The 27,922-nt window shown below is 52.6% G+C and overlaps 12 protein-coding genes across 12 annotated transcripts; 7 read left to right on the plus strand and 5 right to left on the minus strand.

The window, feature by feature from the left end:
* Positions 1–1,100: 1,100 nt before the first annotated feature.
* On the minus strand, positions 1,101–3,225 carry CGCS363_v007543 (uncharacterized protein; the record flags this gene model as incomplete). The annotated part of the gene is made up of 5 exons (XM_036639392.1): positions 1,101–1,984; positions 2,036–2,272; positions 2,324–2,644; positions 2,703–3,083; positions 3,141–3,225. 5 exons carry the CDS (start codon positions 3,223–3,225, stop codon positions 1,101–1,103), a joined length of 1,908 nt encoding a protein of 635 aa, XP_036496442.1.
* A 1,815-nt stretch (positions 3,226–5,040) lies between these two features.
* 4CLL7-1 (4-coumarate--CoA ligase-like 7) lies at positions 5,041–6,726 on the minus strand (the record flags this gene model as incomplete). Its single annotated transcript, XM_036639393.1, has 1 exon — positions 5,041–6,726. The coding sequence occupies one exon, from the start codon at positions 6,724–6,726 to the stop codon at positions 5,041–5,043; it is 1,686 nt and encodes a 561-aa protein (XP_036496586.1).
* A 748-nt stretch (positions 6,727–7,474) lies between these two features.
* Positions 7,475–9,346, plus strand: CGCS363_v007545 (uncharacterized protein; the record flags this gene model as incomplete). The annotated part of the gene is made up of 1 exon (XM_036639394.1): positions 7,475–9,346. The coding sequence occupies one exon, from the start codon at positions 7,475–7,477 to the stop codon at positions 9,344–9,346; it is 1,872 nt and encodes a 623-aa protein (XP_036495803.1).
* Positions 9,347–9,704: 358 nt separating this feature from the next.
* On the plus strand, positions 9,705–10,874 carry CGCS363_v007546 (putative dehydratase NIT22; the record flags this gene model as incomplete). Its single annotated transcript, XM_036639395.1, has 4 exons — positions 9,705–9,833; positions 9,904–10,195; positions 10,253–10,754; positions 10,829–10,874. The coding sequence occupies 4 exons, from the start codon at positions 9,705–9,707 to the stop codon at positions 10,872–10,874; spliced, it is 969 nt and encodes a 322-aa protein (XP_036496584.1).
* Positions 10,875–11,554: 680 nt separating this feature from the next.
* Positions 11,555–12,394, minus strand: sidH-0 (Mevalonyl-coenzyme A hydratase sidH; the record flags this gene model as incomplete). Its single annotated transcript, XM_036639396.1, has 3 exons — positions 11,555–11,557; positions 11,614–11,948; positions 12,007–12,394. 3 exons carry the CDS (start codon positions 12,392–12,394, stop codon positions 11,555–11,557), a joined length of 726 nt encoding a protein of 241 aa, XP_036496585.1.
* Positions 12,395–13,251: 857 nt separating this feature from the next.
* sidH-1 (Mevalonyl-coenzyme A hydratase sidH) lies at positions 13,252–14,088 on the plus strand (the record flags this gene model as incomplete). Its single annotated transcript, XM_036639397.1, has 1 exon — positions 13,252–14,088. The coding sequence occupies one exon, from the start codon at positions 13,252–13,254 to the stop codon at positions 14,086–14,088; it is 837 nt and encodes a 278-aa protein (XP_036496635.1).
* A 992-nt stretch (positions 14,089–15,080) lies between these two features.
* On the plus strand, positions 15,081–17,005 carry CGCS363_v007549 (Trichothecene efflux pump TRI12; the record flags this gene model as incomplete). The annotated part of the gene is made up of 5 exons (XM_036639398.1): positions 15,081–15,248; positions 15,304–15,385; positions 15,438–15,770; positions 15,821–15,988; positions 16,041–17,005. 5 exons carry the CDS (start codon positions 15,081–15,083, stop codon positions 17,003–17,005), a joined length of 1,716 nt encoding a protein of 571 aa, XP_036496636.1.
* Positions 17,006–17,446: 441 nt separating this feature from the next.
* On the plus strand, positions 17,447–18,643 carry CGCS363_v007550 (uncharacterized protein; the record flags this gene model as incomplete). The annotated part of the gene is made up of 3 exons (XM_036639399.1): positions 17,447–18,112; positions 18,171–18,280; positions 18,340–18,643. The coding sequence occupies 3 exons, from the start codon at positions 17,447–17,449 to the stop codon at positions 18,641–18,643; spliced, it is 1,080 nt and encodes a 359-aa protein (XP_036495691.1).
* Positions 18,644–19,224: 581 nt separating this feature from the next.
* Positions 19,225–20,598, minus strand: CGCS363_v007551 (uncharacterized protein; the record flags this gene model as incomplete). Its single annotated transcript, XM_036639400.1, has 2 exons — positions 19,225–20,467; positions 20,537–20,598. 2 exons carry the CDS (start codon positions 20,596–20,598, stop codon positions 19,225–19,227), a joined length of 1,305 nt encoding a protein of 434 aa, XP_036495690.1.
* A 773-nt stretch (positions 20,599–21,371) lies between these two features.
* lvr-3 (Levodione reductase) lies at positions 21,372–22,176 on the plus strand (the record flags this gene model as incomplete). Its single annotated transcript, XM_036639401.1, has 2 exons — positions 21,372–21,946; positions 21,996–22,176. 2 exons carry the CDS (start codon positions 21,372–21,374, stop codon positions 22,174–22,176), a joined length of 756 nt encoding a protein of 251 aa, XP_036495693.1.
* A 1,419-nt stretch (positions 22,177–23,595) lies between these two features.
* azaF-2 (Acyl-CoA ligase azaF) lies at positions 23,596–24,145 on the minus strand (the record flags this gene model as incomplete). The annotated part of the gene is made up of 2 exons (XM_036639402.1): positions 23,596–23,797; positions 23,850–24,145. 2 exons carry the CDS (start codon positions 24,143–24,145, stop codon positions 23,596–23,598), a joined length of 498 nt encoding a protein of 165 aa, XP_036495692.1.
* A 1,423-nt stretch (positions 24,146–25,568) lies between these two features.
* CGCS363_v007554 (uncharacterized protein) lies at positions 25,569–27,758 on the plus strand (the record flags this gene model as incomplete). Its single annotated transcript, XM_036639403.1, has 10 exons — positions 25,569–25,659; positions 25,710–25,759; positions 25,818–25,952; positions 26,011–26,131; positions 26,188–26,260; positions 26,315–26,435; positions 26,488–26,742; positions 26,806–26,891; positions 26,953–27,056; positions 27,109–27,758. 10 exons carry the CDS (start codon positions 25,569–25,571, stop codon positions 27,756–27,758), a joined length of 1,686 nt encoding a protein of 561 aa, XP_036495687.1.
* Between the last annotated feature and the right edge of the window lie 164 nt (positions 27,759–27,922).

Here is a 27,922-nt window from a genome sequence, read left to right on the forward strand (position 1 = left end):
GCGGTCTGCTAGGACGACCACGTGCGAACTCTTCCGCATGTTCAATCTCATATGCCAACCAGTCCGGTTCTGAAGGCGAGTTGGGGCTATTGTTTCCGTGGTAAAGGAGCACGCCGGCTGGGACGGTTGCTGGGAAGAAAGACATGCCATTGTGATGAAGCGAAGAGCCCCACTGGCGCATGGAATCATGCACTGCATTGAAGATCTGGGGTCCCCGACGCCGCGCAAACTCTTCGCTGGGTCGCAATTCCACAGGGTCGCATTGTGCTAGCGTGGATAGCGAAAGCAGGAGAAATATTAAATCAGGATTCAACTTCATTTCGGCAAATGTCCAGCGTCGTAGCTGGAAGGGAAATGTCGTGCTCGTCCGTGTCCAAGTCGTCGCGGTTCGAGGAAACGGGTTCACGGTCACATCGACAACACAAACGGCGGTGTCGATGGTTTTATTGAACATGGACTGACTCGGCCTGGGTTCGGATTAGGCTTGGCGGAGCCCCGAAGACGCGTGTTCAAAATACCGGAGACCGATGCGCAGGTTTCCGGGTCTCAAAGAGCTCGCCATTAATTGACACTAACCAATTATGGACGAGAACAACTCGATGCTTACGACGACGGGGTTCAAAGTGCTTGACAGCCCTGCTCTGATTCGCTCAAACCTGGAAACTGTTGTATGTGGGCGCATCAACCGGAACATCGGCAGATTGATAAGATAAGATTCTGTCAAATGATGCTGGTGTCTCAATCCGACAACCGGGGATAATGGCTGTTCAAGAGGCACAACACGTCATAAGTTGTGACGTTAGTGGTCGTTGCTTGCCATCTGGCTCAGGAATTGTCTTCTTTGAAAATTCTACCGTGCATAAATAAGACAATGACTGGCCCTTCACAACCGAGTAGGCAGTGCAATCAACCACCGCACTGCCACCAACAGATTTACTGGCAACAGGGGTTGAGGAGTAACAGATGACGACGCGGCAGGCTGAGAACACGCATGCAATCTACAACAGCATACAAGCTGATTTACGGAGTCAATTAGAAGAAAGTGGCTGTACCAATTAGAAATCTGATGAGCAGCTAACTGCGGACAAAATCCTTCATCCCTAAACTCTGCCTCTCTCCAAGAACTTATTCGGAATATCCACATGTCTCGACCGGATATACTCGCACAAGTTCTTACCTAAACTGTCGAAGCTACTCGTGGAGTTGAATCCTCGGTCAAGGTGATCCTTCAAGAGGAAATGCACCGCCCGAATGTTCGGGAACTCGCAGCGGTCAATTTGCCGTCCCTTGTCATCCTTGCCTAGCAACTCTCTCAGTTTAGCAGTGCTCAGCAACGAACGCAGCCAATCCCACTCGTCATCGTGGCGAACGAAGAGTCCAAGATTGGCATTAGAGCTCTTGTCTCCGGAGCGGCCGAGTACTACCCAGCCAAGAGGACCTCGTGTGGTCTCCCCGAACTCTTTCAGATCAGCAGCATTCGCCGTGTCATAGCTCGGCTGCTCCCGCTCATACTCTCTCACGTTCGTCGGCGCGGGAATGTCTACCACCGTCCCGTCTGGCAAATGAGCAGTCTCATGAACGAATGTCTGTGGCAGCAAGCTGACCCAGTACTCGAAGAACGGTCTTCCAATGGCGGTCCTCATGTCTGGGGCCATTGTACTTCCGGGGTAGCCCTGGAGCAAGTTCTCGATGCAGAATCGTGCAAACGAGCCACGATCAGAGTCAACAAAGTTATTCCCCGAGAGGAGGTCTGGATCCCGCGTCTGGGCGAAGATGCGCATGTCGACGGTGGCTTCTTCCTGGGACTGGGGGTCTGAAGGCACGGCCCCAGCCAACATGAAGCGAAGACACGAAAACTTGTTGATATGATCGCCCATCAGGGCCTTTGTCTGACGTTCGACCATGGCGGCTTTCTCTTCGATGTCGAGACCGGTGAGATAGAAATGGAACTCAGCTTGCCACCCGCCCTTGGCAGTGATGCCAACTGTTTTGTTATTAGATGTGATACGACTTGTCATCAGCGTGAAAGACATACCTTTGGTAGTTGAGGGGGGCGGAAGACCCTTGACGCCGGAAACATGAACAGCGTTCTTGCCAATCTGCTTCAGGTGCATGTCTTCGATGGAGGCTGTCACGTCTGAGTTGTAGTAGAGTGGTCCTTGGATCTCGTAGAGGAGTTGACTGGCAATGGTGGCAGTGGTGACCAGGCCATGCTTACCCTCCTCCATCGTAACGACAGCCTCTCCTTTCTCGTCGATGGCCGCGATAGGATCTGTACCTGCGTCAGGACACTGGTCTTCGTGGACAATTTTAAGCAACTCACATCCCATATCAGTATCATTGAGACCAAGGTCCTTGAATCCCGAGTAGTATCCTCCCGTGGCATATGTGCTGCATTCAATGATGTGCCCGATCATCAAAGCGCCAGCCAGCTCGGAGAGATTATCGCGGGTCCAGCCATGCCACCACATTGCAGCCCCAACCGTGACAGAGGCATCAGCAACGCGGCCACAGAGGACGATGTCAGCGCCAGCTTTGAAGCACTCTGCGATCCCCGTTCCGCCGAGATAGCATTGAGCACAGATGGGATCGAATCCCCACTCCTGAATAGGTTTGTTGGCAGGAAGATTCAGAAATTTCTCGCCTATTTAATGGTCAGTAAAGCGCAATTGTGAGTATATGACCTGGGCAGCGAACCCAACCTTTCTTGTACAGGTCCAACACAGCGTCTGTGACATCATCGCCATCAACAACGCCGACCTTCAGCTCAACTCCATGCTTCTTGATGAGCCCCTTGACCGCCTCAGCAAGTCCATGGACATCGCTCGCCCCGGCATTGACAGCAATTTTGACCCCGCGTTTCGCCAGCCAGGGGATGGCGGGATCAAGCTCATCCAGAAAGTATGGCTCGTAGCCCTTGGCAACCACCGTGGATCCAGATGACATGGATTTTTGGGCGAGGCGGTCGCGCTTATCAGATCCGCGAAGAGTCATATTGCATTCGGACATCCAGTCGCCGGTGATCACATCGACGTCTTCATTCTTGGCCATGTCATGGATGGCACGTTTGCGGTCGTAAACGCCTGCCGGACGATAGGGTCAGCGGTTGAGATCTGTCAACGAGGAAGAATGAGACAAACCTCCAGAGCAGCCTGCGACTCTGATGGGCCGCTTCACACCATGGCCATTGCCATTCGTGTTGTTCGTGGTTGCACTCGGAGCCATTGTGCAAAATTGTGTGAGTAAGAAGCAAGCAATGCACTACAATTGAAAACCAAATCGACTTTGAAATTCGTTGTCTCGTCTGTAAAGGATTTCTACTGTTTTTTAACATTTCAATGCGTACAACAGCTTGTGAAGAGCTATGATATGAGGTTTCGCCTGCAGTTTCCTCCGTAAACTCCGTATGAAGAGCACCCGTAATTGGACCAGCATCTGAGGAAGTCATCGACAGCATTATCAAGTGGGGTTTCGAACCAGTCATTGCCTGCCACAGGTTGGCGCTAATGATTCAGTACCCGTCAAATGCAAGATGGAGGCGGACCTCCCCGCAGCTGAACCCTTTGCCGCACAGCACCCCGCTTTGCTGCCGAAGCTACCCAGCAAGCCGGATGATGAAAGGCTGCTAGCTAGGGCACCAGGAACATGGATTCCAGGACTCGCGTAAGGTAGTCATTTCGCATGAGAGGAACCTAAGGGTCCAATCATCGGAATTGTGAAATGCAGCCCACAAGTTACGAACTGTTTGTCACATCACGATCAATATCCAAGAGGCAAACTTTGATGGTCGCATCTTTAGGGGTGATATTGAGGTAGAATCTGAAGCAAACAGAATGCTCTCGTCTATATGTCTTTGTGCAGGAACCCGTCTTTCCACTTCAGAAATGTCCACGTCAAGCCGGTCCGTAAGTGCTTAGTATTCTTGATGCTCTCCGCGATTGCCGTGCTTTTGACGTGGACGTCTTTCAAATATGCCTCGCTCTCATAGACCTCAACAGTCCAGAGCTTCTCCCTATCCTCGGAATCTCTGGCCAATCCGTAGACAAGTGTTCCTTCCTCGTTCTCTCGTCCTTCATTCACAACACCCTGCCAGTATGGTATCGATGTTGCCGATCCTCCAGGATGGTAGCCCAACTCAGCAATGATAACCCAAGGGTCCTTCTCTTTGTGCTCGGACACCTTTGCGCGCGAGAATAAGAAGTCATCCGATGGAAGGGACAGAAAGTGCGTGCTCGGGGTGCCAGCAAGTGGGCTTGGGTTGGTTGCGCTCATCCACGATACTAACTTTTGGACGTGTGGAAGTGCCATGTGAGCGTCGAAGTCAGCCTTGGACGGATACTCCTCCACGACGTAGATGGTATTCTGTTTCTCTGGGTCCCGCGACAGGAAGATTGCGTATTTCGATGTACCGGATTCTTTAGTCAAGGCATGCTCTGCACCGAACGATAGTTGTCGCAATGCCTTATCCGGACATATCAGTTCTTGAAATCTGGATGGTAGAAGATATGTTCGGAGTATACGCACATCATCTCGGGTCTCTGTGCTAGACAGAGGGACAATCGCAACAATAAAGATCCTCTCACTCATAGTTGCGTCGATTCAGGGTCAGCTTTCAATGTAGAAGGTTAGGGGATCCGAATTCTGTATGCAATGTCATACAATGCTAATCTTCTGCCGGGGTGGTAGCATTCTTAAGATAGACAGTGCCTGGATGTCCCCGCGTAGCATCTCACACCTGCGTGAGTTTATCCGGGTTGGCAAGAAAGGGGTGCGGTGGAGACCGGTTGCTGCAAGGAACAAGATCGACGTACCATGGGTGCTCAAAAATGACTGGCATTTGACATATCACTCAGCTCTAGCGTTTTGACGATGATCTAAACCGAAGAGTTGTGAACCATTGAATCGAATATTCTTGAGACAAAGGTAATGGCTCCGTGAGTGTTGCTGGTACAACATACTTCTGGGTATACAGACAAGAGGCCTGGGTCCTCAACGTTGCTTAGCTACTATCCGTTGGTTGCTTCCTGCTTTGATGTGACATCAAAGTTTCGCAACGAATCTTCTTCCCTCATCTAATGAACAATCTCCATCGGTCATCTTGACCAGATCCCTCCTCAGAATCTTGCCTGTCGGATTTCTAGGAAGTCTCTCAACTGCCCATACCCCACCTCTAAGCTTCTTATACCCGCTCACCTGGTTATCAACGACCTTCTGAATATCTCTAAGTCTTCGACGAATCTCTTCTCTTCTCATCATGTCTCCGTCCTTCAATACAACCCACGCAGTTGGTACTTCGGTCAGCTGAGTCTCATCCCACAACGCCCCGACACCCGCTTCCTTGACAAGTGGATGTGAGTTGATGATCTGTTCTAGCTCCGATGGACTGACTTGAAAGCCTTTGTACTTGATCAAGTCCTTTGTACGTCCAACGATGAACAGTCTTCCTTCCGTATCGAAACGGCATACATCTCCTGTATTATACCAGCCTTCCATGCGGAAAGCTTCTTGGTTGGCTTTTGGATTAAATGCGTAGCCATGAGTGATATTGGGTCCTCTGATCCACAGCTCTCCAGGACCGCCTTCCGGTGCATCTTCAGTTGTTCCTTCCTTCTTGAGCGCCGCCTCGATACCTGGCAGTAGCCTTCCAGTCGAGCCGTCGGGGACCTCCTCGTCGAAGCCCTGGTAGGCCACATAGCCAGCGGCTTCCGTCATCCCGTACGCCTGAATGAGTTTCCATGGAGCTCGCCTGAGCAATCTTTCGATCTGCTCTGGTTTCAACGGAGCACCACCGATGTTGATGATCTGCGCTTTTGAAAAGTCAAATCGCTCCGTTACGTCCGAGTTTGCGAGGCTGAGTACCACGCTTGGCACCCCCTGGAATGAGGTCGCTTGGTTGGAGCCGACCAGTTGACCGAACTTGTCGATATTGTACTGCGGCATTGCGTGATGAAACATACCGGTGTGAGGCCCAAGAAATAGAGGCATTGTCGTCATAGCAATGTGAGCCCACGGCGTGAAGGCCACTGTCCGAGAAGAGATGTTGAACATCTGGTGCTTGTCATCAAGCGCGACGAGCTGGAGTACGTTCGAGACAAAGTTGAGATGTGTAAGCTCAACTCCTTTTGGTTTTCCGGTTGTTCCGGACGACAGGTGTATTGATGCCAGTCGCTTCGATGTGTCCGGCCAGTGAGGTATTGCGAGCCGCGACGAAGCAATGAAGTCGTCAGGAATATGCTTTACCCCGCTTGCCGGCTTGATGATCGAGAGTATTATCGGAATGTCCCATTGCACTCCTAGCGTAGACAGCTCCTTTGCAGCAACATCGACAGCGTCCTGAATCGCCGGCGTAATGGGACCATACGCAATTATGAAGTGCGGCCTTGATACCGCGAAACCATGACCGATCTCTGACGACTTGAGTGCATGATTAACCGGGCTCACAACACCTCCAGTCCATAAGATAGCATGGAAGATTTCCAGAAACTCAACGCTGTTGGGAAGTACAATCGCCCAACGAGCCTGATCCGGCGGATTCAACCCATCCTTCAGCCCCTGCGCAATTCTCCCGGCGCGGTCGCGAAGTTCTCCAAGCGTAATGCTGCGGTTCGTCAGGCTATCCGAAGCGATGATGTGAGATTCCGGTATTGATGTAGCCGTAGTATGAAGCAGCTCTGTGAGGTTCAAGTCGCGTGGTATGTCGATAGGCTGTGAAGTGTACGTCCTCATGTTCGCGGTGGTCGGTGCATCACTTTGAGTTCAGTCACAGTCGGGATCGTCGGATGAACAAGTTCGACATTGAGCAGCCTGCTGAATAACGAAGAGAGAGCGTGACTGAGAACTCGTTTTGTCTCTTCCGCAAATCTGTCGGCACGATGCGGCATGGGTTCGACGAGAAGCAGGCATTTCCAACCGCCGTCCGAATGTCGCCTGCTGAGTCGCCGTGCATCCAGCCGTCTGGCTGTCATCATCCGCGGCTCTTCTGTCAATGCGGACTCTCCTCCTAGAGAGGGAGGGGAGGGGAACGGACAGGGAACGTCTTGGCGGCAAAACGAAGCGGCAGAACGGTCGAGAATGTGTCACGTCGCCCAAGACATGCCACTACCAGCAGGAGGGGAAGCATTCGGCGTGCGGGGAGCGAAGATTCTCCGCATGAAACCACTGAATCATTAGTTTTAGTCGCATCGGGGAGCTTCCGCAGGCGAGGCATTGGATAAGAAGTTCCGGCGGTCATCCTTGTGTGTGTTTCGTTCCTTGCCGAAGGTGTAAATGTCAAGGCGGGCAGCTCGAGCGGCGGCGGCGGCGTCGGCGGCAACCTCGGCACTTGCTGGCTCGGCTTTGGTGGGCGAACAGTCTGGTGATGGCCTCGTTCTCGTAAACGATCATTGTGTTTGAAATTGCGCTCTCCACGGGCTGTTTCGTAGAGCGGAGCAGCAAGCAGCATCCTCCACACTTACCGTCTTCCTCACTGTTCACAATGGCACCCCGACGTCCCATCCGCATCGGCAACTGCTCGGGCGCCATCAACGACGGCATCGACCAGATCTATCGTCTCGCGAAGTACGGCAACGTTGACGCAATCACAGCCGACTACCTCGCCGAGTTCAACATCGCTTGGAAAGCCATCGAGCTGCAGACGCGTCCGGAGCTGGGCTTCGAGCCGAACTTTCTTGAACAGCTTGCCTGGCACGGCGGCGACGCGGCACGCCTGGTGGCCGAGAAGCGCATCAAGATCGTTCACGATGGAGGGGCGCTGAATCCTCGGGGGCTGGCCGAACGGACAGACGCGTACTTCAGGAGTCTTGGCATCGGTGATGTCAAGGTGGCCTGGGTCGGCGGCGACAACGTGACGGAGGCGGTCAAACGTGGCGCGTTCGGGCGAGTCATGCATCTCGACCAGCCCGGCGTTGAGTTTGATCCGCGGGCTGAAGGTGCCGGCGGCGAGGATGCGCTGTTGGCTGCCAATGCGTACACCGGGTACGCGGGCATCGTGAGGGCGCTGGAGGCCGGAGCGGACATCGTCGTGTGCGGCCGGTGTACGGATGCGAGTCCGGTGATGGGACTCGCGAGGTGGTGGCACGGGTGGAAGGGGACGGCGTACGACGCGCTCGCGGCGAGCCTCATGGCCGGACACCTGATCGAGTGTGGCCCGTATGTGACGGGCGGCAACTACTGCGGTCAGCGTGAGGTTCCGAACCTCCACCACGCCGGCTTCCCGATTGCGGAGATCGCGGCGGACGGCGGGGTGGTCATCACGAAGCCGGAGGGGTCTAACGGGCTTGTGTCCGTTGATACATGCAAAGCGCAGCTGCTGTATGAGATCCAGGGGCCATTCTACCTGAACCCGGATGTCACCGCCGACATTGAGGGTGCGAAATTCAGTCAAATATCAAAGGGGCGCATTCAGCTGTCCGGAATCAAAGGACTGCCACCACCCCCTACATCCAAGCTGGCCATCTGTCTGCTGGCAGGTTACCAGGCGGAGATCTCTGCTTACGCGGCTGGCCTGGATACCGACTTCAAATTCGAAGTGCTGAAGAGCCAAGTCATGGGACAGATCAACCAGTCAGACTTTACGACTTTCAGCATCGAGAAGTACGGTTCGGCAGCAACAGATCCGCGGTCACAAAGAGCAGCGACCGTGCAGTTCCGTATGTTCGCCCAGTCTCATAGAAAGGAGGCTTTCGAGCAATTTAAACGCGCCGTGTTCTACAACGGCTTGCAGGGCTACTGTGGGCTGCATCTGGGGATGGACTGGCGGACGATGGAGCCCCGGCCGTTTGTGCGGTACTTCCCCGCGTTGATACCACAATCCAAGATCCCCTTGTCCGTCAGTTTTGTCAAGGGCCCGGAGAACATCACGGTTGAAGCAAGGCAGGAGACAGAATGCGGGTCAATACCTCGTCAACATGATTACGATCCTCCAACACCATTGGCAAAGGTCTCCTCACCACAGACGTCCAAAAGGCCGCTGGGAGATTTGGTCTTCGCCCGTAGCGGGGACAAGGGCGGCAACGCGAACATTGGGTTCTGGGTACGGCACAAGTCGGCCTGGCCATGGCTTCAGGCCTTTTTGACAAAACGGAAGTTCATCGAGCTTCTTGGCGATGACTGGCAGGGCAAATACGTGGTGGAGAGGTGTGAGTTTCCAGGGCTCTGGGCGGTGCATTTTGTAGTCAAAGGGATACTTCAGGACGGTGTTAGTAGCAGCAGTGTCCTGGATGGGTTTGCAAAGAGTGTAGGCGAGTTCCTCAGGGCGAGAGTGGTTGATTTACCCCTGGATCTGGTCAATCTTGAAGACTGGCGGCGGAGATCAGCAGAGAACATGGCTGAGCAGGCCAGATTATGATTCCTTATCTGCCGAGGTGTATTCGATACAACCCCAGATGATTCCGAAGACCATGATATGATTCAATGCTACACTTCCGATGATGACCGAACATTGTTTACTCTTCGTCACGTCTTGGACCGAGGACAAACAAGCAGCTCAGCTGCGGGGAACCTCGGCCGACAAACCCCGGGAATACAGGCAAGCCGGCCACTGAAGCGCACTGCCGACAGGGAATCATCTGCAGCCGACCGTCATATTTAGCGGCCTGCTGCCCCTGTAGCCGTATCCCGCCGATATCATCCGCGTTTTCATTTCCACCTCGTCATAATACATCCCGAACTTACACGCACCCGAGCCAGATATAACCCCGTGAGAGATGGCCTCTAGTGATGTGCCCGTCAAGAACGCTTCAGGCCGTTATGACAACGTAGACTTTCGGAAAGCAGCAGGTTATCAACATCCACCCATCAAGTGCAGCTACAACCGCCGCGATGTTCTCCTCTTTGTGAGTTGCAACACATCAAATCTTGGACGTCCGAGGTGGCTGTAAATCGCCTCACTAACACGCGCCCTAGGCCAACGCGATTGGTGTCAAGAAAGACGAGCTTCACTTCCTCTATGAGCTCCACCCTCACTTCGCCGCCTTTCCCACTTTTCCCATCAACCTCGCCTTCAAGCAGACAGACCAGGATGTTTTCGACTTCATCGCGCGGACAACGTCGGGCCAGGTTCCAGGCGTTCCGCCTTTCGACGCTCAGCGTTCTGTAGACGGCGAGAGAGGTATCGAGATCATCCGGCCGATTCCGGTGTCCTCGGCAGGCTTGGACTTGGAGGTTCGGAATAAGGTAATTGGAGTGTATGACAAGGGTGAGTGAAGATGGCAAGACATATGATAGGGCCAGCGATGCTAAATCAGATGTGCAGGTGGCGCCATGATTTTGGAAGCAGAGCAGCTGCTTGTCGACAAAAACACAGAAACCGTTTACACTAAAATGACCTCCACTGCATTCGGCATCGGACAGGGAGGCTACGGCGGGCCCCGTGGACCGGCAAAACAGGCCGTTACGCCGCCAGACCGCCGGCCGGACGCCGTGCACACGATCAAGACAACCCCGGAAGCCGCCCTCCTCTACCGCCTCTGCGGCGATTATAACCCGATGCACGCCGACGAGGCGTTCGGTCAGCGTGCTGGGTTCAAGGGCTCCATCCTCCACGGCCTCGGCACGTGGAACATGGCCGCCCACGGTCTGCTGCAGAAGCTAGGCGACAGTGATCCCAACCGCTTCAAGGCTTATGGCGCAAGGTTCAAGAGCGTTGTTTATCCCGGGGACACGCTGGAGACTCGCATGTGGGTGGTCAAGACCGAAGGAGGGATGGACGATGTCGTATTTGAGACGATCGTTAAGGAGGACGGCAGAGTCGCGCTGTAAGTGTTGCCATTTCGCCCGGCCGAGTTATATCGGCGGCGTGATAAGACTGAGTGGCTGACAATTATTCCAGATCGAACGGATATGCCAAGATTGCAAATGCGAAAGTGAAGCTGTGATGCGTCTGCCGAGAGTCCGGAAATCCGGGTGGACCGGGATGTGTTGGCAGACAGCACAGCATAGACAAATTGTAATCAACATCTGATGCAGAGTTCGCGCCAAGTCTCATCTTCGTCCAAACGTGGACTAAATCGCGAAGTTTGATCTGCCCGCGTCACACGACAAATGCCATCGTGAAAAGAATCTCCCGAGTCAGAAAGTGACCAAGGACTCCTTTTGCTTGAGTCGATGAACGGTGATAAGGCCAACGGCTCATACACGTGCGGGACACCGTGGGCTCCATGAGCCGTTAAGCACAGCCCCATAAACGCGACCGTTTTGTTTCTTATAGTGGCTTCGTGACATGCGCCAAGGTCAGACGCGAGAGACATGAGGCAAAAATGCGAAAAAGAACATGCTCCTGGGGGTGAAGGTGACATTTCTTCCCACTGGCAAAAGATTGCGCCGAGGGGGAATCGAACCCCCGGCTCCCCGACGCTGCTGGATGGCAACGGAGAATTTTACCACTAAACCATCGGCGCTGTTTATTGGATGATAGACGTTGATAATTATTTTCTTATGAAGTCTAGAGCCGTAGTCTACTCCGTGAAGCCGCCCAAAATTGCGCCCTCACAGGTGCGATGGATACCATTTTGGATCTCTCTTTTCGCGATAGGCCGCAAGCCCTTCGGACGCGTTCTTACTTCTGAGCATCGCCTCCGCCCAAAGTTCCTGTCCCCGCATGGTTGCTCTACTAACGCCAGTCTCCCAAGCTTCCCTGGCTGCCAACCTCGAGATGATGACGCTGTCGGGACTCAATGCCGCGATCTCGTCGGCGTAATCCAGTGTTCTCTCGAGCAGCTTCTCTTGCGGCACGATCTCTTTAACCAATCCCCATTCCCGAGCTTCTTCCACCGACATTGTGCGACCTGTGAGAATCAGGTCCATCGTGCGATGGTTGCCAAACAGCATCATGCATCGGGGCAACGCTCCTGCGAGAGCTGACACGCCGCGGAGGACTTCAGGGAGTCGAAATGTTGCGTTTGGCGAGGCGAAGATGACATCCGCATTGAGTATCGCTTCGAAGCCGCCGCCTGTTGAAGTCTTGAGTCAGTTGCTGCACACCTTGAGATAGGTGCTCTGCGAACATACCGTGAGCATGCCCATTGCACGCGACAATGATGGGTTTTCGCCCAGTCCGATTGCTCATGCCGGCAAATTGCCCTTGCGGATATTCAAACGCTACATCGTTCGTCTTGATAATGTCGAGTCTTTGCTTCAGGTCCATTCCCGCGCAAAAGGCTTTATTCCCGGCGCCTGTAAACACGGCGCATCGTAGCTCCGGCTCAGCATCGTACCATTTCCATAGTGCGCCGAGCTCGATCGTTGCCTCCACGGGCAGGCAGTTCATATGACCCGGCCGATTGATCGTGACTAGAAGGATGTGTTTTCGGGGGAAAGATATCAAGCTATGTTCGACATGAGGATATGGGTTTCCAATCCACGAAGGGACGGGATTCTTCGTTCTCGGCGTCGACATTGTCGTTGTTCGGGGTCTTCGGCTTTGCTAGTCGTCTTCAAACTTGGTGTTTGCTCTCGCTTCACTTCATCAGCGCCAGTTTTCAGTTTTCCTGGACAATATTGGTGCAGCTAGTGCGCTTGCAGCTCGGCCAACATCCAATCTACCTCCCAATCATCCAACCGACAGCCGGGACCGTGGCACGAAGCCATTCCGAGGCGCGCGTCACAACACAACCGAGCACCCCAGCTCCAGCTGCGCAACCGCGGAGACGGACGAGCACTTCCGCAAAGCCAACACAGCCCCCAACTCTCTCTAACAGCCGTTCCCCTCGCAGGCATCCCACGCCAGAGAGTGAATCATTAGCGCCCCTGCAGGAGGGATCATCCCCCACGTCGCGCATCACTGCGGGGGAACCTACGCTTCCCGTCCTCCCTCAGTTCCCCGCTGTAAAGGCGCCGGAAACGTGTTTCCCGTCCGTTGCGATTGGGTAGCGGGCCATATGCACCAGCGAGTCATTGCCCCCTCTACCGCAGCGTGAACATGGAGCAACCGCCGTCTTGGACTTTCCCAGTGTTCTTAGCATCGGGGATGTGTGCCATGCGAGCCTTACACCGAGCCGCCGAGGCAGGCTGCCGGAGGCTGTCGAGTGGGGGGACTGTCCGAGAGCTTCGACATTCTTTCTAGAGTCTTGAAGGGCCGGGATCATCTTGCTTGGTTTAGACTTCCTGGTGGACGGTGGCATGTGGCAGCCGCTGCCATTCATCACCGTCTGTGCCATTGACTCTGGCCCCCGCGATAGCTTCTCTGTCTTGCGACGACAGACTCGACATCATCTACCATACTCGCCAGCGACGCCCGGTTTGATACCGGTCACTATGGCAGAATCACCAACAGAAACGCCGCCGCCGGCGACTCCAACTTTCCTCAGACTATCTTACCCTGCGCCTCGGGTCCTCCTCGTCCGCATGGACAGACCTAAAGACCTCAATGCCATGTCCACAGCCGCGCAGTGGGAGATGGACTCGGTATGGAAGTGGTTCGACCAAGAGCCGAAACTCAGTGTCGCCATTATCACAGGCACGGGAAGAGCGTTCTCCGCAGGGGCAGATCTCAAGGAGTGGAACAACAGCATGGCTGACGACGCCGACCCAAGCAAGCGGATGGGAAACGCGCCCGCATTCAAGCCCTTATCTCGAAGGCTGGGCAAGAAGCCAGTCATAGCAGCGGTCAATGGCCTTGCGATGGGCGGCGGATGCGAATTCGTCGTCAACTGCGACCTCGTTGTCGCCGCAGACGACGCTTACTTCGGCCTACCAGAAGTCAAGCGCGGCATCGCGGCAATAGGCGGCGCCTTGCCACGACTCATCCGCACGATCGGTCTCCAGCGAGCGAGCGAGTTCGCCCTGACGGGGCGCAATGTATCAGCGCAAGAGATGGAACAATGGGGAATTGTGAACAAGGTGGTGCCCAAGGACAAGGTCGTCGAGGAAGCGGTGCGTTATGCGCAGATGATCGCCGTCAACTCCCCGGACGCCATCATCTGCACCAGGGCTGGGCTGAGACAAGGCTGGGAGACGGCAGCGGTCGAACGAGCGGTCGAATGGACCCTCGAGAAGGAATTCGCGGAGCTGCAAAAGGGGGAGAACATCCTCGAGGGCCTCAAGGCATTCTCTGAGAAACGGGAACCCCGGTGGAAGGGCAGCAAGCTGTGACGAGCCTCATGCGAATGGGTTTGTTTGAGGGGGGGAAATAAGACCCCGTGTTGAAAAAGCCACCTGCGTCCCCGTGCCGGATGAACTAGTTCTGTGTGTTCTGCATGCTTCAATGCTTCTCATCCTGCCGGTTGATGTTTGGCCTGAATAGATCCTTCGTCCGAAACCAGTCAAGGGAGGAGGAAGCCAGGTCCAACCTACTTTTGGCTATAAGAGATCGTCTTCAGGACCCGGCTTGCCAGGTCCCGGGAAGTTGGGTTGGCAGATGCACGTCGATGTCACTAGATGCAGGCAGAGACCAGGTGATGGGATCTTGATGTCCATAGTCCGTCACGAGCTAAACAGCCTGTTCTGCAACCAAGGCCAGTTTCAACTACCGTAGAACGCCTCAATCGCACAAAGGAGCATCCCACATCGCCATTTTTGAGTCAGCGTAAGCTAATGAATCAGCGCCCGTCACATCCAGAATGCGACACCCGGACATTGGGCCAACACGTTGGGCGCTCGGCTCGTGCGGTGGTCTTCCCCGCAGAACGGCGCAGGGAGAGGCCCCCGCCCCGAGAGCAGGACTCCATGAAGGAGTTTCGAAGAGGTTCGAGTTTTCCGGGGGATACCTGCCGTGCGTATGCCGTGTGAGCGTGTAAGACGGTGAAGCCCGGACGGCGGCAGAAAAGATCGAGTGAAGGGAGTGGCAGCCACAGACGGGACGGGGCAAACCAAGACTTGCGTGTCTGGTGGTGTCTTGCTTTCTTGAGGGGTTCATCTCACCCTTATTCCGTCAATCAATCCTCGACGCTTGCCACATATCCAGCACCGGTGGTTTTGTCAATGGAAGGCAACACAAGGGCTGTATAAGACTTCGGGCACGGCCTCGAGGCGCATATTCCATCTACATCATCTAGCACCTGTTCGGCGTTCGTTCTCAAGTCCATCGAAATCCGGTACTGCAACTGCGAGCTGGCTCCCGCATAACAACATCCCGATATCCCATCATGGATATCTCCAAGAACGAGTCCGTTCGCGAGTTCGAACGGATGGACACCTTGGAGAAGTACATCGAGAATGACAAAGACGATTCCGATTCGATTCGATCCGAAGCTCTCGGAGATGATCTGCCTCCCGGTTACTTCTGGTCTCCTCGGTTCCTGGGTGCAATGGCGGTTGGTCAAATGTGTTGTTGGAAGAGGGGCTCAGCGGTCGCTGACATCACAATAGGGTTTCTGTCTCTCTGCACTATCGGCATACATCTTCTTGATCTTGCCGACCAACGTCTTGACATTTATCAACGCCGATATTGGTGAGAACATCATGTTGTTGTTCATTTTGCGACATTATACTTATCGATTCAGGCCCGAGTCCATATATCTCTTGGGTCAACATTGCCCGAACGCTCTCCCTCTCCTTTACTTACACCATTCTTGGCCGCCTGTCCGATCTCTTCGGTCGACGATGGTTCTTCATCGGCGGCAATTGCGTCGCTATTGTAGGCATCATTGTTTGCGCCGTTGCGCAAAATGTCAACACCCTCATCGTCGGCGCAGCGATCTACGGATTGGGAGAGACGGTGCAGCTGAGCTTTAACGTTGCGGTTGGCGAACTGGTTCCCAACAAGTATCGACCCATGGTTCTTTCTTGCATCTTCGCAACGAATGCGCCCATCGCCACCTTTGGCCCCATCATCGGTAAGTCTAGCATTTGAACAACTGCAACATCATGTCTAATTCAACGGCAGCTCGCAAGTTCGTCGAGAACCCCAAGCTGAGTTGGAGATGGTGCTTCTACATCAACATCATCGCCGTTGGCCTTGCCATCGTCCTCCTGTACCTGTTTTACCACCCTCCAACGTTCGAACTCCTTCACGACCGAAAGACCAAGAGACAGCTGCTCAAAGAGCTTGATTGTAAGTCCATCACGTTGCACTCTGTCTGACCCGCCGCTCACCCCTGACGAAGATCTCGGAATTTTCTTGTGGACCGCCGGCCTGACCCTCCTCTTGATGGGTGTCTCTTGGGGTGGAGTCATGTTCCCCTGGGACTCCGCAGCAACCATCTCGAGCTTGGTTATTGGCGTCGGCCTGCTTGTTGCGCTCTTCTGCTGGGAAGCATTCGCGAACCTCACATATCCTGCCATTCCCGTCAAGTTCTTTGCCAACCGTGGCTTCATGGCTCTCGTCTGCTGCGCAACGGTTGCCAGCATGTTCTACTACTCGGCCGTCCTCCTCTGGCCTCAGCAGGTTCAGGCCTTGTACACGACGGATATCAACTATGGTGGCTGGCTCTCTTCTACCGTAGCAAGCTCGACTGCACTTGGCCAGGTATGTGCTGGTGCAATCGTCAAGTGGGGAGGAAACGTCCGATACTGGATCATCTTCTCGACCTTCGCCATGGTTGGCTTCGTCGGCGCTCTCGCCTCTTTGACTCCTGAGACATTGAATACGGGTATCGCTCTCACGATTTTGGGCCCTTTCTTCGTCGGTTTCATCGAGCTCGCGTCACTCGCTTTGGCGCCCCTTTTCTGCAAGCCCGCAGATATCGGTTTGGCCTCGGGTCTGCTGGCATCCATCCGTTCCGCGGGAGGTTCTATCGCCGTTGCTGTTTACACCTCGATCTTGTCCAACCGCCTCGCCACCACTATCCCCGCGGCAATTACCCAGCCAGCTACTGCGGCAGGATTCCCCGCCAGCCAGATTCCTGCGCTCGCAAAGGCAATCCAAGGCAACAAGTTGAAGACCTTCCCAGGCTTGAGCACGGCTGTCAAGGAAGCCGTCTCGAAGGTCCTGCCTACTGCCTACTCCAAGGCATTTGAGACCGTCTATCTCGCTAGTTTGGGTTTCGGAGCCATCGCCATTGTCGGCTGCTTGTTCTCGATGGATGCCCAGAAGCACCTGACCAACAAGGTCGAGCGTCGCATGAGGTGATAGGAAGGTTAGTTGGGCCTCACGGGAAGCCAAGAGGAGGGGGTTATTGCAGCGAATCAACGATCGCTGAAGGTGTGTGGGAACAAGTGTCGCTTTGATAGCAGACTTTTGGAGTGTTTCGATCATATCATAGCAAGCAGCCAGCGAGTTGTTTAGTCCCTGTTTGTTCTCTGGAGCACATCAATCAAACTGGCCCGAATGCCACTTCAGAAACCCACGAGACTGAGAGTTTTCTCAATGTTCACGAACCAAAATCGTGGCGTAAATAGTGACATCCCTCCTACGGTGCGAGTGGCTGACCCCGCAGCAAACCCTGGCCCGGATGTCTTGTTTCTCTGGGGTACCCCAACACGACTTGCGCATCGTTTCTACCTCGCTCGGGAAGGCGCATCCTCTTCCTTCGTCAATTAGACCTCTTATCACCAATTTCGAAGAACCATTATGCCTCGACGGCCATCTATGTCGGCCTCCGTTCAGTCGGCCACATCTCCCTCCTCGGTTGGCTCGTCGACGGCCCAGGAAAGTTCTGGGATGACACAGCAGGATATCGAACTGCAGAAGAAGCGGGCCAGAGACAGGAAATCTCAGCAAGCCATGCGCGATCGCAATAAGTGGACGATACAGAACTTAAACGACCAAATCGCCTACTTGAATTCTGCAATGGAAGAGAGGAGCCAAGATGTCGCCATGCTTCAAACACGAATTGGGGTTCTCGAGAGTGAGAACGCACAGCTCAGAGCACAGAATGCTGCACTGCAGCTGAGCCTGATGGGACGAAATGAGAACTCTGGGCCCGGCGATGACTCCTTCATCTTTGAAAGACGGCTTTCTGATAGTCCGTGGGAGCTACCCTCCCGGAATACTGCGCCGGGTTGCATTGCGGACCAAGTCTTGCAGGGCTTCGTGGATTCTGTTCGATCTGACGGCATTCTAGCATCGACATCCTCCTATACCCTCAAACCCAAGGTTTCCGCACTGGTGCAACAACAAGGAAGATCGGAAGATGATATCAGCAACGTTGTGGCGGACGTCGTTCGGACGTATCCCGAGATAGAGACCCTCCCTAAACAAGTAGCTGTATTTCAGAATATGGCACTGCTATTAAAGGTATGCGGAATCTATGTCTAATGATTCGTTGTGAGTACAAGCTGATTCACTACCTCAGTGGATGGTCCTCCTCGACAAGCAAAGTTGGGATCTGATGCCGTCTTGGTTGAGGCCAGTACCTTCACAGCTCACCACACCCCATGCCGCCTGGATTGATAGAATTCCTTGGTAAGTGAACTCTGTAACAGCGGTGTCGTTTGACCCAATCTTGATGCTAATAATACCAGGCCTCGGGTTCGGGAGTATCTCATCGCGAATCCCGACATCACCCTCGACGACTGGGCAGCCACCTACAGCTCGAGCTTTGATGTAAGCTGGACCTACGAGCCTTCATTGGTTCTTATCACTGTGGCTACGGATGGCCCCGGGATGTCTGAAATAACTATCAACCCGGTCTACGAAGAACATCTACGGCAGCTGAAGAACTGGACGGTGGGCAACCTGTTTCGCCAACGATTTCCCGTTATAGCAGACCTCATAGATCGGGACACCCTGGAAAGCGGAGTCTGTGGTGAATTCAATACTTCATGATATTGCTAGACTGTTTGGTGCCATTCAGCCTCATGACGAACTGAAAATTTGATCCGAGTGAAGACCAGTCAGCCGCCTATTCACCACCCCCCCCCCCCCCCCCCCCACTGAATCATCAAACTCTTCTTAGAAGATGCCCGTTTACCGACCCCACTTGGCAAAATCTGGGGTGCAGCGAAGCAGCACAGGTGGGTTCGCGGAGTTCGATAACCGGGCTGCTGGATATCGGAGTTGCAGATTGCGGGGAAACGTGCCCGAGAAGTGCGCCAGCACCTTTTATGCTTCTTGGTTTGATGGGGATGGGGACCCCAAACAGGCGACTCATTTTCACTTGAAGCGTGGAGTCACGAAAGCACAGCCGGCTATTAAGATTCGGGCGAAAGTTGACAAAGCCCGTCATGTTGAGTCACCAGCCGCAGACCTTGATGACTTCGATAAGCCAGCTAGCACGTAGGTGCCCATCCCACCGTGTTATACGCATCATCATGCGGGTAATGGGAGACTTTGTGCAAAGATTCTGTGTCATAAAAGACGTTTGGCGTTTCTTTCAGTAGCTAAAGGCTTTTGTACATACACCTTATTCAAGGGGTGGTGGCCTCTTCGAGGAGGAGGTGGTACATGAGCTCCCTCGGTGTACAATCCTTCTCCCAAGGATTGTCCCAAGGCGTCGGGTCTGTAACTCCCAGCGCTGAAAACATCTCTCTTACGTCACACAGGGTCTGCCCCATGTCACACCCAACTTCGCCTCCTTCCCAAGACTCACTGTTTACTAAACGACAACTGTTTTCGTGATCCCCATCGCATTCCCATTCAGTAAAGCTGATAGTTCTGAGGTCAGGAAACTTGCCACCCTCAACTTGTTTAGCAAACCAGACGAACTCTTCTTTGTAGCCATCGATGTAGCCACTGATTTTCAAGTGTTTCAGCGACGGTTGAAGTTCTCGCAGCAAACAATCACTGCCAAAACCCAATTCATCTGCAGTTATCTTCAGTGATTCTAGACTGGGGAGTTTGGTGAAGGAACGAAGGCGCATTGCCGTGTCTCCCCACCCGCCTATATCTAGCTTGAGAACTTTGAGACTTTCGCCGTGAAATGTTAGAGCCGGAAGAATATCTTCCAAGTCGTCGTAATCAGTAAGCGCCCACAAGTCAAATTCTTCCAAACGCCCACAAGATTTGATCCACCTGGGAGTGTCTTCGACAGGGATGACGCCTCTTCTTGCCAATTTGAGCTTTACGATGCGGCTCCAATCCATGCCCTCAAACTTCCCACAAGTGTTGATTCCATAAAAGCTTGTGATGAAAGGAGCGAGTTCCATGAGAGGGAAGATTTGATCGAGTAGAACAGGCCATGTGCCAGTCTGACTGGCAACGAAACGTAAGTCCGTCAAATTTCGCAAGCGTGTGGAAGTCTCCTCCGGAAATGGCAAGGCTTTGAAGAAATATTCCGACTTTTTGTCCGCCGTGATAGATAGTTGTCGAACATTCCGCGCCTGGAGGATTGCGATACCCGCCAGTATGGATAAGTTCTCTGTTAACGTATGCCAGTTTTCTGGCAAATCGAGGTTCAAGCTTTTGATGATGATCTGAAGTTCGGCAACATCTTCGCTTTTGATTTTCTCCTTCTTTCGGTTGATTCGCTCCCAGTCGACGTGAAGGTCAAGCACATATGCGGCGATTTCAGTGCGCAAGTGCCAGAATTTCACAAGCGCTGGGAGACTTGAAGCCTGTGATCCTTTCAAAGACACATGACTCCAGATCCTAGGCTCGCACAGGACGCGGAATGTACGACACACGCACGAGACTGGCCTCAAACTACCTCGTCTTTTCAAGAAGAGGTCGAGTTAGCAGATGGCATCAGGGTGTATTATGGATGATGACGATGGCACGAACACTTCAGAGATGATTTGGTCTAAAATCTCGCAGGGGAGCTCTAAGACGTGGAATCCTGCCATGAGAAATGCGAAAGAGCGCTGGCGCTGCAGATTGATTGGTCATGGGTGGGCGGGTGAGTGTGAGGAGGGCATTCTTGACCTGGATTGCGTCGTCAAGGTAAGAAAAATTGGCAAAATTCAAGCCCACCGCTTCGGTAGGAGTACGCCTCAACATGTTTAGTCAGCAACTCAAAGGAACGTGACATGTCTCTCGAGGTCTTTTGATTGGGCAATATCGGCATCCAACTACCACGCCATGTAACTCGGATTACTTGCCTTCGGCGGTAACCTGCAAGAATGGAAGTCAAAAGAAGGGGAGAAAAGATTGAGTTTTGATTGAGCGTAATTGTGTGATATACTCTGAAGAACATGTCCACTAATCATCTCTGTCAGGAATCGGGAGAAGAACGGCTGCAACTAAGCGCCTTGCATACGTACAACGGTATGGGGGGCGATTTGTGGTGGACCTGATAAACTGTCGCTCCATCATGCGCACCAAACCAAGATTTTAGGCGCCGATAGACGAAAACACGATGTTCTTCGCAAGTGCTAAGTGGGAAACGATATTGAATGATATCCGGCTTCATTGGAAACGTAGATGCGGAACTCCGCATCCGTGGGCATCCTTTCATCGGAGCGGGGAACAGGCCGAAACCTACCGGCACACGGAAACATATTACCGGCTTCTGTAGTCGCGGACGAGCCTGAGTAAGATCAACTTATACAAAACAGAACTTGAAGGTGATTCAATTGCCAATTTCACGTAGGTCAATATCATTCTACAATCTCTCATCATGACTTTCGCACAGCAATTCTCCGACAAAGTTGTCGCCATCACTGGTGGTGCCTCTGGCATAGGTCTCGCAACAGCCCATCTCCTTGCTGAGCGAGGAGCCAAACTGTCTCTCGCTGACGTCCAGGAAAAGGCTCTTCAACAAGCTCAGTCTGATATAAAGTCCAAGTACCCCGAAAGTGATGTCCTCATTTTTACTGTGGACGTCAGGAACTACGAGCAGGTTGACAAGTGGATCACAGAGACTGTGAAACATTTTGGAAAGCTTGACGGAGCGGCAAACCTGGCCGGAATCATCCCCAACTCAATCGGTCTCAAAGGAATCGACGAGCAAGACTTTGACGAATGGGACCTCATTCTCAGTGTCAACTTGACTGGGGTCATGCATTGTCTCAAGGCTCAGCTGCGTGTCATTGAAAACACAGGAGCAATCGTCAATGCAAGCAGTATTGCTGGCCTTATTGGACGGAACAAAAACGCTTCATACGTAGCCAGTAAGCATGGCGTCATGGGTTTGACGAGGAGTGCTGCAAAAGAAGTTGGGCCGAAGGGCATTAGAGTCAACGGCATCTGCCCGTGAGTCTTACTAATTTCTGTCAGAAATGAAAGGAACTAATAAAGCCAGGGGCAAAATCGATACACCAATGTCGCAGGCATCTAGGGACATGAAGATTGTCGTCGAGCCATCTTTGAAGCGGGTCGGTCAGCCGAGGGAGGCGGCAACTGTGATCGCTTTCTTGCTCAGTGACGAGGCAAGTTACATCTCGGGTGCTGCTATCGGTGTGGATGGTGGATGGAACTGCTGAATGTGTTTATACCGCCATAAATTCATACCTACCTCATGTAACTTCATCTGGAAGTAATCTATGAAAGCTTTCGTTTGTATAAGCTTCACTTGGAAGCTGGGCGCGCAGATTTATCTCATACGAACCGACGACACGCTTCTTTCGGAAGTAATTGTGTCTTGAGAAAGACTGAAATTAAAATCTATGCGTGCTTGACTTCATTCACAACCTGGCTCTAGTCTGGTGTATGCTCTTCGCGATAGCTGCGAGCTCGCTCCTGACCAACTTGCCTGAGTTATTCTTCGGAAGTGACTCTAGACAATGCAGTCCCCCTCTCAATTTTTTGTAAGGGGCCACACGCTCCTCCAAGTAGATTCTTATCTGATCCAACGTTTTTGAATAGTCAACCTTTGCTGTCGAAGGTGGCAAGCAGACAAACCCAATTGGAGCCTCTTCGCCATCACCGCCCCATGGCATTCCACATACCCCCGCATCCATGACCAATGGGTGAGAAAGTAGTATAGCTTCCAACTCCGCCGGTGCAATTTGGTTCCCTTTGTATTTGATCAGTTCTTTCTTCCTTCCAGTCAACCAAAAGTACCCATCTTCGTCAACTTTGACAACATCTCCAGTACATAGCCATCCGTCTCTGAAGGCCGAGGCAGTTTCAGTCGGGTTGTTCCTATACTCCAGAAAGACTGTCGGCCCTTTGACGAGACACTCGCCTTCGATGCCTATTGGTACGTCATTGAAGTCATCATCCACCACGCGAACGGTGACTCCAGCGGCAGGCTTGCCAACACTAGCACTCTTTTGTTCGTTTCTTGTATGTCTGAGAAGAGTGATAGTGGCCTCGCTCATTCCATAGCCGTTGAGAACATTGGTTTCGGGTCCAAGAAGCCGCTTCAGCCCCTTCACCGTAACATCAGATAGTGGGGCACCAGAGCACATGACGGTATGCACCGAGGACAGATCGAGGTCTCTTATGGCTGAGTCCTTCACCATTCGTACTGCTGCTGCCGGAACCAGTCTCAATACCGTCGCCTTCAGTTCGGAGCACCTTCGGAGGTACGGCAGGTACTCGAATTTCCTCATTGGCTGAACATGATTTCCTATCCAAGCCGGTAATAAAATTCCAGACACAATGCCGTATATGTGCGCGAAGGACGGAAAGAAGGCTTCTCTCATGTAGGCATTGTGTGTGAAAGGATTTGTGGCCCGGAGTGTGAGGAGATACGCGATAAGATTATGGTGAGAGAAGACAACACCCTTTGGCTTGCCCGACGTCCCAGAACTGAAGCACATCCCTGCAGGGATCTTCCGATTGTCTCGCCTGGAAAGATCGAAAGGCTGTATCGGGCTTTCTTTTGAAGACCTGAAGTCCAAGGGAAACTGTTACCGTAAGTAATCTTGTCAGGCATCTTGTCGTGGCAGGGCACCTTATACTCTAGGGTAGTCTTCTTGCTTTCGAGCATTGCTCTCATCACCAACAACGAGCAGTCTTGGAGTTGTCCTTAACTTCAGTTGCTTCAAGGCTTCTAGGGCCCTGGGCAACAGCTCGTCGTCGACTGCGATTATGCTCGGTTGAGCCACAGTAAAGTAGTGAGTCAGCTCATGTGCAGTTGCCATGGAGTTGATGCCACTGAAAATTCATCAGAGCTGAAGTTCGAATTGAAATTACGACATACACTCACCAGAAACATCCACCAGCCCACAAGGTTGCGTGAGCCAGAGCTACCCACGAAATAGAGTTCGGGGCGAAGATGCAGACCACATCTCCTTCTTGAAGCCCAAACCGTGATATGAAAGTGGAGGCATCTAGTGCTGCATTAAACCGAAGCTCTTGAAGCGTCGGAGTCTGCTGTTGGTCGTCGAAATCGCTCAAGATTTTCTGATCTGGGGGAACGTCATCTGGGTTGCTGCTGAGGAGGAACTGCGAAACTGAAACATCCGACGGAACAAGAGGTGTTGGGTAAGGTGAATGATACATTGCGGTCCAGATACAACTTCGAGGGCTATGGTTTACGTAAAAGAACCAGAACTGCCCAAATCTCAAGGCAGTTTGTTTTATCAAGATGAGAGTTGACCTCAATCAGGTAGGTATGCTCTGAACACTTTAATGAATCATTGGTGCGACAACATGCGCTATGAATACCATTTGCCGTGTCATCTGTGCGGCGCCTCAGCGAACACCGTCGCTGTGGCTTTAGCGGACACGGTGCAGCCACGTTGAACCCAACGGTTCTGGTTTTCCGGCCTTTGTTATTGGTATCCGATGCAAATTCAATGGAAAATTCCGAAGCGTACCCTGGCTATGCAAACACGTATCGATCATGGTTTTCCTTGCACAGTGGTTTTGACTGTGCGTACGTGTTCTTTCTTCTGATCGCATGCATTTCGCTTCGGTCCGGAGGATCAATTTCGATTTAGGGAGGGCCAAGATACATAGTAGATAGATCCTTTCAACCCGAGATTCATAATATCGAGAAGCGCCCGTATATAGTGTGTTGAAATCAGGTAAGAAGGGCTTCCTATTGAGCGTTTTGGCAAGCACTGCCTTCCTTCATGGGATCATTGTCATCGAAGTTGTTCGCTTGGGAGGCGATTAGTGAGCATCGAAATCGTGTGCAACTTTTGAGGTTCAAAAAGATGAGTAAAACGACTTCTCCAAGAGCACAACTTCTGCCGGAGAGCAGTCGCTGTTAATTTATCACAAGTTGGACAGAAAGACATGTTACGTATTTTGATTGGGGACTGATAGCGATTTTCAAAGTCTTGGCACTTCGCGGAACTCGTACCCATGTCAGAACACGCGGCTGGAAGCAAAACACGACCTATCGTACCCAGAAACATTTTGTCTAGTGGGACGCCGAGCTCCAAAAAGACCATCCAGCTGCAGCCAGTCTTGGTAATAGCTTTCGTCGCAACTTTCACCGTTTCCCAAGCGTCCCGATGTTGCATTCGGTTTCCCACGGGCAGCATCTTTGCTTATCTGGAAAAAGCTTGGCTTTCTTGGCTTAACTAGCAAAAGTCTTGTCTCCTTCCAATTCCATCTTTAGTCAATAATATTGGTCTCGCCCGAACGCGGGGTAGTAGTCCAGTCATGCGTGAAAAATCAGCACGAAGGGCAATTAGAAGCTTGGTGCCTGGATGATCGGGTGGCTTTTTCGGCCTGGTCCCGGGGTCCAGCATACGCCGGGACTCGCCAAGAAGTTTGTTTCCTGCCTTTCTGGGACCTTACGGGGGCGTCGGAGGGTTGATAGATTTCAGTGATGTCACGTAAGAGCATGGCGGACAGATAAATACAATGGTCATGTCGCATTCATAGATCTCGCTGCGCAGTCTGACAACGTGCGACTCACTTGCGTTGAATTCTGGAGGAGCCAAGAAGTGCATTGTCAAATCAGCACAACATGCGTCTCAACTCCATCACCAGCGCAGCGGTCTTGACTGCTGTTGCTGTCCAGGCAAGGGAGCTCCCGAAGGATGAGGCTCGCGCTGCTGGTGTGTTCTATGCCCTAAGAGCCATTCAAAACACTTGCTAATTGTTGCAGAGCTCTATGACTCCGGTGTGATTCACGAGAGGCTCATGGCTAAGAAGATTGTACGTCTACAGCTGAGGAGATATATGTGATTAGGTCAAGTCTAACGGTGATTTCTAGTCCCATTGGGAAGCCGAAGAAGCCGTGGGTCTCATGAACTCATCTCAGTGGCCCAGACTTGGTTACACCAAGTGTGTTGATGGTTACGCTGAGGCCATCCCCGACAGCCCTCTGCACAAGTTCAAGTGCGAGAATGTAAGTTAACAGTCGTCACAAATTAACAAATCATCGCTCACATATGTGTTCTATGCAGATGGATCTCTACGACTTCATCAACCACGCGACGCTCGGTTCTCCGAATACCGACTACCGTGGTAAGAGCGGCAGCTCTTCATGGGGTTGGACCGACCCTGACTCTGGTCGCGAGTTTATCGGTAAGCATTGAAAACACTGGCACGACGTCCCACGGACACTGACCGTGATTATTTAGTCAGCGGTATGTTCGATGGATGTGCTTTCATCGAGATCTTGCCTGAGGGAAAGATGCTGAACCTCGGTTTCCTGTGAGTTCAAGAATGATTACAACGACATCGCAGGATTCTACTGACTCAATGCAGTCCGACCTATTCTCCTGTGGGCGATAGAGCTTACTGGCACGAGATTCGGCCTTACAAGAACTACATGCTCATTGGCAGCGAGCTTGAAGGCCACGGCATCCAGATCTTCGACATGACGAAGGTGAGAGCGAACAATGAGCGAAAGATTGGGATTTGTCTAACTTGATAACCAGCTCCTCGACATTGACCCATCTGAAGCCCCTATCCTGTTTTCGAATGACAAGGATCTTACCGGTCACTTCATTGAGACGCTTCCCTTGGGACGTAGCCACAATGTTGTTGTCAACGAAGAGGCTAACTATGCCGTTGCTGTCGGAGTTCAACCGCGCAACGTGAGCTGCATGGGAGGTCTTTACTTCTTCAGCTTGGAAGACCCCAGCAACCCTGTTGCACTCGGATGCGATGGGCAAGATGGCTACGTTCATGATGTAGGTCTTTGGAGCAGCGAACTGCGTAAGCGCTGTAGGTCATGACTGACATTTCTCGTTCAGGCTCAATGTCTTATCTACCGTGGCCCCGATTCCAAGTACTTCGGGCGGGATATTTGCTATGGATACAACGAAGACACTTTGACTATGTAAGTTGTCATGGAGGCGAATGATTCATGTCTCCACCAGTCCTAATTTGGCTCCTCCTAGCTACGATGTCTCCGACAAGAAGGACTCCAAGATCATCTCTCGCACATCTTATGAGGGCGCCACCTTCACTCACCAGGGCTGGGTCAATGACATTAACTGGCAAGGTATGTACCGACCACTGAATCGCCTGGAGTGAAACGGTACTGATGGTTCCAGAATGGCTCTTCATGGATGATGAGTACGACGAAGACGAGCTCGCTGGCCCGGCTGCGGATGGATACCCAGTCACGTACATCTGGGACATCTCGAGTCTCGAAAAGCCTCTTCAAAAAGGACTGTTCAAGCACAACGTCAAGGGAATCGATCACAACCAGTACGTTGTCGGCGACCTCCTTGTGCAGTCAAACTACGGCGCAGGTGTTCGGGTCTGGGACATCTCGTCGGTCCCCGAGGATCCCACCGGCAACAGCGTATGCGAGATCGCCTACTTCGATATCTACCCTGAGGATGATTCTTTACCCGGAGGCGGAGCCATTCAGTTCTCTGGAACATGGTCTTCGTACGCGTACTTCAAATCGGGCTTCATTTTCGTCAACACCATTGAGCGCGGTGCTTACCTTGTGAAAATGACAAAGAAGGAAGCATGCAAGCCCAAGACTTGCAACGCAGACAACTGCCTGCGCGCTCTCAGGGCGTCTAGTGTCCCCGGTCGGCTGGAGGAGTCTCAGGAATTCTGCGGTGAGTTCACGAAGACCGTCATCGCTGATGTGTCGGTGATGCCTGCATACGCTGCTGAGGCTTGCCCGACGAATGTGATTTCGAGGGTTAGCTCAGCTTGCTCATGCCTGCCAACACCGACTGCTTGAACCCTAAAACTGGAGGTCACATCGAAATGAGGTAGAAAAATATTCTCGCAAATGTCGACCAGAAGTGCAGGAGGCCAAGTGTCTACACTTGGAGACCAATAATGTAGCAAGTCAAGGTTCACAGAGAACATAAAAGCTCGCGTATTTGCAAGAACATTTGATTT

Source organism: Colletotrichum siamense (assembly GCF_013390195.1).
Source record: "Colletotrichum siamense strain Cg363 chromosome Unknown KSG_Cg363_contig04, whole genome shotgun sequence".
NCBI lineage: Eukaryota > Fungi > Ascomycota > Sordariomycetes > Glomerellales > Glomerellaceae > Colletotrichum > Colletotrichum siamense.